This window comes from Rhinoderma darwinii, chromosome 1 (assembly GCF_050947455.1).
Source record: "Rhinoderma darwinii isolate aRhiDar2 chromosome 1, aRhiDar2.hap1, whole genome shotgun sequence".
In the NCBI taxonomy this organism is placed as follows: Eukaryota; Metazoa; Chordata; class Amphibia; order Anura; family Rhinodermatidae; genus Rhinoderma; species Rhinoderma darwinii.
The window spans coordinates 101,051,039-101,059,684 of NC_134687.1; the positions used below are offsets into that span (position 1 = coordinate 101,051,039).

Sequence of the window (8,646 nt, forward strand, 5' to 3'; positions counted from 1 at the left end):
TAACTTTTGGAGATACAGCTGCTATGTATCCTGTATACAGAGCAGCTGTATCTAGCGAGCTGAGACCTGAATCCGTGAGGTCAGTGGCACTGACGGGTTCAATGACAGCAGGCACTGCGTGTGCCTAACACGCAGGATCAAGCAGTTACCGATCACATCTAAGTTCATAACTTAGATGTGATCGAGAACAGGTGGATCACGCAGGACCCGCTGACACTGTACCCATCAGTGCCACTGACCTGATAGATACAGGTTTCAGCGCTAGATACAGCTGCTCTGTATACAGGATACAAAGAAGCTGTATCTCAAAGTAAAAATTATTTTTAATAAAAAGAATTAGGAAAGTTGCACCAAATACACTTTATTTTAAAAAAAACAAAACGCGATTTCAAAGGTGTTCATAGCTTTTAAGTTACTATTGGACAGTCAAGCAAAACCCCACATATCACATTAGGATACTGCTTATATAACAATAGAGTAAAATCAATTCTGAAATACTGCAAAGCCTCCTTGCCACTTATTTGTGCCGAGTGTTCTGACTTGAGTTGAAGACCATGTTATGCGAGAAAGACTGGTTGCTATGGATACATTGCATAACAACCAGACTTATAAATATGACTGAACTCTGCATACTGTGCTGTGAAAAAGTTAGCTATTTTTGCGTATTTGTCACACTTGAATGCTTCAGATCATTAAACTACTTTAATATTAGTAGAACGCAGTTTTTAAAGGATTATCTTATTTATTGAAGGAAAAACACTTTTCAGCCCTACCTGGCCTTGACGCTGGGTTCACCGCAATTCAAAAATCGTGGCATAAAAGACTTGAGGCAAGAAAACTTATTTTGACAGCAAAGTGTGAACCCTGAAAAAGTAATTGCCCCCTTAGCTAACAAATCAACCAGTTAACCAAATTCAATTGGGTTCAGTTTCACTAGCCAAGCATAGGCATGATTACTGCCAGACGTGTTGAATTTAAACATCAAGTAAAAGAACCTGCTTGGCAATGTGAAGAAGACTAGAAGGTCTCAAAAAGCAGCACATGATGCCCCGTTATCAAGAGAATCAAATACAGATGCCAAACTCATTTAAATCTACCAGTCTTGAAAGGGTTACAAACCATTGCTAAGGCTCTGGTGAACCACGGTGAAACCCACTATCCACAAATGGACTTGGAACACTGATGAACCTTCCCAGGAGTGGCCGACCTACCAAAATTTCACCAAGAGCGCAACGACGACTCATCCGGATCACAAAATAACCCAGATGAACACGTAAAAGATCTGCAGGCCTCACTTACCTCAGTTAAGGTATGTGATTCCACCATAAGACAGACACTGGGCAAAAATGGCACCCATGGGAGAGTTTCAGGGCGCAAATCACTGCTGACAAAAAAAAAATAACACAAAAGAGCGCCTCGCATTTGCCACAGAACATTTAGACGACCCTCAATATTTTTCGGATAATATTCTGTGGACCGACGAGTTAAAATTGGAACTTTTTGGAAGACGTGGGTCTTTTTACATCTGATGTAAAACGAACACTGCATTCCACCATAAGATCATACCGACAGTCAAACGTGTCTGGGGCTGCTTTGCTTCTGCAGTGCCTGGATGACCTGTCATAACTGGTGGAACCATGAATTCTGCCCTCCATCAGAAAACCCTGAAGTAGAATGTCCACCCGTCAGTTCGTGGAGCTAAGGCACGGTTGGGTTATGCAGCAGGACAATGAGAACACAAGCAAGTCCACCTCTGAACTGCTCAAAACAAACAAAATTAAGGTTTTGGAGCGCTGAGTCAGAAGTCCTGTCTTGAATCCTATTGAGATGCTGAGGCAAGACCTTAAACGGGCAGTAGCCGAATTATAAAAAAAATTGCAAAGCAGAGCAGGCCAAAGTTCCTCCACAGCGATGTAAAAGACTCATCGCAAACATTTGATTGCAGTTGTTACTGCCAAGAGGGGCACAACCAGTTATGTTTAGGGGGGCAATTACTTTTTTACATGGGTGATATAGAATTGGAATAATCTTTATCCTCAGTAAATGAAATTATCATTTAAAAGCTGCATTTTGCATTCACTCGTGTTGTATTATCTTATATTAATATTAGCTGGATGATCTGAAGCATTTAAATGTGACAAACTAGCAAAAATAGAAGAAATTTGGTGAAAGGCAAATGCAGCTTGGCAGTCCTCTTACCGTACCAATCCCCATCTCAGCCTGCGTTACTAAACTGCTATTCCAAAAAAAAAAAAAAAAAAACTTAGGTGGAGAATTTATATAAGAGGTTATTACTGGAAGGACTCGCATTTGCGCTTGAAAAAGGTTGTTGGGAAATTGCAAACACTCACAAGTTCTCCTGCCGGTCGTCACCAGGGATCAAGACTGGGAATTCAGTTTGTAGTCTCATGAAAGTTGACAAGGAAGTCAGAAAAAAATTGTACATTCCAATCAGGAGCTATTCCGATAATACCATTATATTACGGAGCTGCTAGTTCTGGAGCACCATTTCTTAGTGGTGGGCCGTTCCTCTGTTAGGCTATATTCACACGGAGTATTTTGGGGGAGGAATATCTGCCTCAAAATTCCGTTTGGAACTTTGAGGCAGATATTCCTCTCCCTGCACGCCGATTTTCGCGGCAATTATCGCGCCGCGGCCATTGAGCGCCGCGGGCATAAATCAGAGAGAAATACGCTTTCTCCTGCCTCCCATTGAAGTCAATGGGAGGTCGGAGGCGGAAGCGCCCGAAGATAGGGCATGTCGCCGACGCCTCCCATTGAAATCAATGGGAGGCGTTCTCGGGCCGTTTCTGCCGAGTTTTGCGACGCGGTTTCCGCGTCCAAAAACTCGGCAAAATACCCCGTGTGAACATAGCCTTATTCCCCCAAGAAATGTATTAACCCATTAGTGACCGCCAATACGCCTTTTCACGGCGGCCACTAACGGGCTTTATTTTGATGCACACGCATTTTCACGGCGCTGCATCAGAACAACAGAGCAGGGAGCTGTCAAATCTCCCTGCTCGCAGCTGTCAGAGGTAGCGGAGGGCTGGGGGCATCCCTGCTCGAACGGGTGAGATCGATACCAGTATCGATCTCACCCATTTAACCCCTCAGATGCGACGCTCAATAGCGAGCGCCGTATCGGAGTTGTTTTGGAGAGAGGGAGGGAGCTCCCTCTCATCCCGACACCCGGTGATAAGATTGCCGAGTGTCTGTCTCCAATGGCAGCCGGGGGCCTAATAAAGGCCCCCCAAGTCTGCCTGTAGTGAATGCCTGCTAGATCATGTCAGAGGCATGGCCTAGAAGATGCCTGTCCATTTTAAACAGACAGGCAGTAATACACTGCAATACAGAAGTATTGCAGTGTATTATAAAAGCGATCGGATGATCGCATATTAAAGTCCCCTAGTGGGACTAGTAAAAAAGTTACAAAATATTTACTATTAAAAAAAACTAAAGTAAACAAAACGTACACATATTTGGTATCGCCGCGTCCGTAATGACCGACTATAAAGCTATTACATTATTTAACCCGCACGGTGAACGCCGTAGAAAATTATATATAAAAAACAATGGAGATATTGCGTTTTTTTGTGAATCCAGCCTCAAAGGAAGGGTGTCGCGAAAAAAAATGTTTTTATATTCATTTGCTTTTAGTATTTTATGAAAATACATTTTATTTATTTGTGTGTATGTGTTTTACTTTTTTTTTTTTTCTAACTTTTACTTCTCTATGGGGGCTGCCATTTTTTTTTTCATCTCCTTATGTGTCGATTAACGACACAGAGATGGAATACGGCACATACATCCCCATAGAGAATGCGAACGGGAGCCGTTCGCATTCACTATGGTGTACGCCGTCTGTGTGGGAACGGCGCATGCGCCGCTCCCATACAGTCCAAATGGAAGGTCTTCGGCCGAGCGACATCCGGCACCATTTTCTTGTGGACCGGAAGCCGCGGCCGGACAGTAAGATGACTACTTCCGGTCGCGGCTTCCAGACATGTGATTAGAAGCAAGCACTAGGAGCGGACGGACCGGCGGCAGCAGGTGAGTTATGTTTGTGTTTTAGTGTGTGATTACCACTGTATGTAAGCCTACTACACTGTGTATACTCTCAAAAAATGGCAGCACACAGTGTAGGAGGTTTGTACATTCAACCCCCTCCTTTCTCCTGGCACTAGCCAGGATAAAGGAGGGGGGATTCTGTGAGCACACTAGAGCGAGTGTGACTTCTCCAATTTTGCAGCATAAAGCAATGAGGTTGCTTTACCACATGCAATGCTGAAATTTTGGGAATTGCTCTCTCTAGTGACCAGCACAGGGAAATGTCATAAATTAGAATCTAATTTATACTATTTCCTGACTTGTGAAAAAATTAGAACAATGTCTAATGATGTATATAATAACTGTTTAACTAAAAAAAAAAAAAAAGAAACATTTTCTAGCGACTTATTCCCTTTAAAAAAAATGTGATAAAAAGTGATCAAAAAGTCGCATCTACTCCAATATGGTACCAATAAAAACTACAAGACGCCCACAAAAAAAGCCCTCATACAACTGCATCAGCGGAAAAATAAAAAACAGTTATTGCTCTTCAAATATGGAGACACAAAAACAAATAATTTTACTGTGTAAAAGTAGTAAAACATAAAAAATCTATACAAATTTGGTATCGTTGCAATCGTAACAACCCGCTGAATAAAGTTATTGTGTTATTTATACCGCACGATAAACGGCGCAGATTTATTTACGCAAAAATTGGCGAAATGTCTATTTTTTCCCCCAAAAAAGTTAATCAATAAATTATATGTACCCCAAAATGGTGCTATTAAAAAATACAACTTGTCCCGCAAAAAACAAGACCTTATATAGCTATGTCGACGCAAAAATAAAAAAAGATATAGCTCTTGAAATGCGACGATGGAAAAACGTAAAAAATAGCTTGGTCATTAAGGTTTAAAATAGGCTGGTCATTAAGGGGTTAATACATTGACAATTGGTTGCTACAATTCCTCTTGTCAAGTGGGTGTGTTCCTACACAGTCTGATATAGTCAGCACTGATTGGACAGTGTCAGTATGTGTAGGACACACCCCCAACTGGTAACGCCCAGCTGTCAATTTAGTCATACATTTTCTAAAAGGAATAACAGAGGAACGGCTCAATGTAGAGATCCAAGAAAAGATGTTCCAGAGTGATTATTTCATGGGGAATGCAAGTATTTACTAAAACAGACACGTCAGGAGAGGTGACAGGTCCTCTTTAAAGCAGCCGTTTCATTCAAACAACCCGGTTATACAAACGCAGCACAATATGCTGGCCATTCATATGAATGGCCGACCATGTAATAAGTCGACAAGCCGTGTTCGCCAGATATTGAGAGGTGCCCTATGTTAGCAGTTTTCCTCTCTGGCTTACAAATGGAGGTCTCAAGCAAGGTATCCACATCTGTATGTCCTAAAAGATCAGATAGGGATTGTCATATTGAAGAAAGCCTTTTAAAGAAAATTCACAAAATGTAAAAAAAAAAATGTAATTAAAAAAATTGTGCATTTGGACGTATTTACACTAGTTTTTATAAAGTACCCTGCATCATTTTTAGAAATATTTCAACTAGAACATGTTTCCCACAAACAGGACGGAATGAATGGGCGATACATAATAAATACATGATACACAAAACAAAGTCAAATCACTTCTGTACCTTCTTTTGAGTTGCAATTTCTTTGTGTTTCTTAACTGCGCAGTCAATAATGTCACAAACGGTTTGGATCCTCCGCTCAGAAAATCCACACTGAAGAAACTGTTGTTTTGTTAATACAGGCTTGTAATGGAAGACGTCTCGGAGAACCTGCAATAACAATAAAATGGATACTTCTTAGATATAGAATTTATATTTTCAGCTACCGGACACCCCACTTCTTGGAATCAGGAGTATAGCCAGACACCCTATATAACCCTACAGCCTATACGTGGAAGATCAGCAGCCCAACTCAACGGAAAATAACATTTTCCTTCTGTTCAATTTCACACAAAAAATTCTGTTCCATAGCAACACTGTGGGTACGGTACATGGGTTACAGATCTGCAGCGAAATCCACCAGATTATCTCCCCTTCCCACCAATCAGGCAAAAAGAGGCTCCGAGGTTGGTCGAAACAGACCTGACTCCGAGTCCACAGATTATTCTCATTTTTTTCCTTATGGAATGCAGTATTGGACAGTGCGGGATCGAGCGGTCAATGCCATAGTTGCGATTAACAGATTGCTGCAGGTTCAGCTGCTGAAACCTCCGGCGATCAGCGGTTATTGCTGGAAGGAGTTGCGGCCAATCACACATTGTTGAAACGGCCAGTGCAGGTGAAATGTAGCCTCCAATAGCAGCCATTTAAATGAAATCCATGTAATATAAGGGTATGTGCACACACACTAATTACGTCCGTAATTGACGGACGTATTTCGGCCGCAAGTCCCGGACCGAACACAGTGCAGGGAGCCGGGCTCCTAGCATCATACTTATGTACGATGCTAGGAGTCCCTGTCTCACTGCAGGACAACTGTCCCGTACTGAAAACATGATTACAGTACGTGACAGTTGACCTGCAGCGAGGCAGGGACTCCTAGCGTCGTACATAAGTATGATGCTAGGAGCCCGGCTCCCTGCAGTGTGTTCGGTCCGGTACTTGCGGCCAAAATACGTCCGTCACTTACGGACGTAATTAGTGTGTGTGCACATACCCTAAGGATGCCACGAAGGAGCCACTGATGCTTAGCGTCACCGTGCTCGGGCTGATGATCCACTGAGGAATGAAATAAAATATGTACCTTATAAACGGCATCAATAAATCTCAGGTCACTCTTCGCAGCAAGCTCAATGTCTAGTGACACTAATATCTCTGCAATGCAGGTGGAATAACCAGTGAAGGTGTAGCTGATAACTGGGAGCGATGCTGCAGGGTCTCCTTTCACCAACCTTAAAAGGCATAAAAAAAGAAAAAAAAGACTGAAAAATGGCTGGAATAAAAAGCTATAAAAAAAAAAAAGCTCAACTAAAACATCAATTTATCGATAAGGAAAAAAACACACCTCTAATTGTAACTTCGGGGCCATCAGGCGTTTTGTTTTCTTTTTTGAGCCAATATGACTTTAGTCCCTAAAGATACATTAAAGTGTTTTTCCCACAAAGTGCATGTATCCACAGGATAGGGGATACATGTGTGACCGCTGGGGGGGGTCTGACCGCTGGGACCCCCAGCGATGAGGAAAACAGAGGACCGAATGTCCCCCCAAAGTGCTCAATGAGAATGGTGTGCATGCTCGGCCAGCGCCCCATTAATTTCCATCGACTTCCGGGACCGCTGTCTCTGGCAGCTCCATAGAAATGATTGCGCGCCATTCTCATGGAGCACTTCGGTGGACTTTTGGTCCCCCGTTCTCATCGCTGGGGGTCCCAGTGGTCAGACCCCCAGCGATCACACATGTATCCCCTGTCCTGTGGATACATGTGTATGTGGGAAAACCCCTTTAAAGCTACATAGAAAAATATACATAGGCAACTCTTAGGACATACCAAAAAGATGCCAGGGTCCTACTAATGGATCCAGGCTGCTTGTCGGAATCCCTATAAGGAAACCCTGTTGATGGCATTACAATTCTAATGTCAAAGACCCCTCCCGCTGTATTACCATTACAATCAGTACTGATCGCAGTGTTTAATGGGTTTGTACCCAGGCAGCACTGTGACGTAAGCAAATGTTGTACTCCAACACCACCTATATTATACATTGTAGGGCAGCAACAGGTTAAAGGGATTTTCTCAGGACGACAATCCCGTCTCTAAAGACACCCCCAAACATCAGCCGATCATTGTACATCTGGCTCCTGGAACCCCTGGAGTTCGCAGCGGATCGCTAGGGTGAAGTCTAGTATTACATGCCAGTCATTCATGTGAAGGGCCGACCAAGTGCTACATGGATAGACCCGTCCAGCGGAACACGAGACCCCTGAGCAGATCTCCACGCGGGCTCATAGATAATGATAGGGAATATGGACCGGAGGGGTCTTTATCAGACAATTCCTTTGAGATCAAAATACAATGATGAACCCGTCTTACCCGGAGTAGTCCACATCCCCGGGATAATGCAGTAACCGGAGCTTCTGCTCTAGTTTCCGGAGGACTCCCTTTACATCCCCTGTGGTCATGATATATTCGTCTGGAAATATCCTGAAACAAAAGGAACAGCAATCTCAAAATGTGTTGGAAAATTCCAAATCTACAAGTCCGATGACGGAAACGTGTCCAGCCCGGCTTACTGCGGATTATACCGCGGCCACATCTCCTGAGGGCGACACAACAAACCTGAACATGTCAAGAGGCTTTTATTCCTTTATATAAAGATCCACTAAACACCAGAACATATAAGGGCTTGTTCACACTTTCTGCAGGTTGCACTTCTTTTTGAAGGAAGTCTCGTTTTACTGGATAAGAAGAAGTCCCGAGCAATGTCGTCTTGTCCAGTATACCGGGATGGAATAGTCATTTTATATCTTTTACCATCCACAGAAATGGAAACTTTCCCTCGACGTATATGTAAATTATATCTTTATAAACAACACATTCTGACGTCAGAATCCCATCATAT

The 8,646-nt window shown here is 42.9% G+C and overlaps 1 protein-coding gene across 6 annotated transcripts in view; it reads right to left on the reverse strand.

Annotated features, from left to right (window-relative positions):
- CEP44 (centrosomal protein 44) overlaps window positions 1–8,646 on the reverse strand; it is a 43,731-nt gene that overhangs the window by 34,267 nt on the left and 818 nt on the right. For all 6 annotated transcript variants that reach the window (XM_075860245.1, XM_075860247.1, XM_075860241.1 and 3 more), the window contains exons 2-4: window positions 8,118–8,228; window positions 6,830–6,977; window positions 5,710–5,856 (exon numbers count right to left, since the gene is read on the reverse strand). In XM_075860245.1, the coding sequence (XP_075716360.1) occupies window positions 5,710–5,856; window positions 6,830–6,977; window positions 8,118–8,206 (384 nt within the window). In that variant the 5' untranslated portion in view covers window positions 8,207–8,228. The remainder of the gene's footprint in view (window positions 1–5,709; window positions 5,857–6,829; window positions 6,978–8,117; window positions 8,229–8,646) is intronic.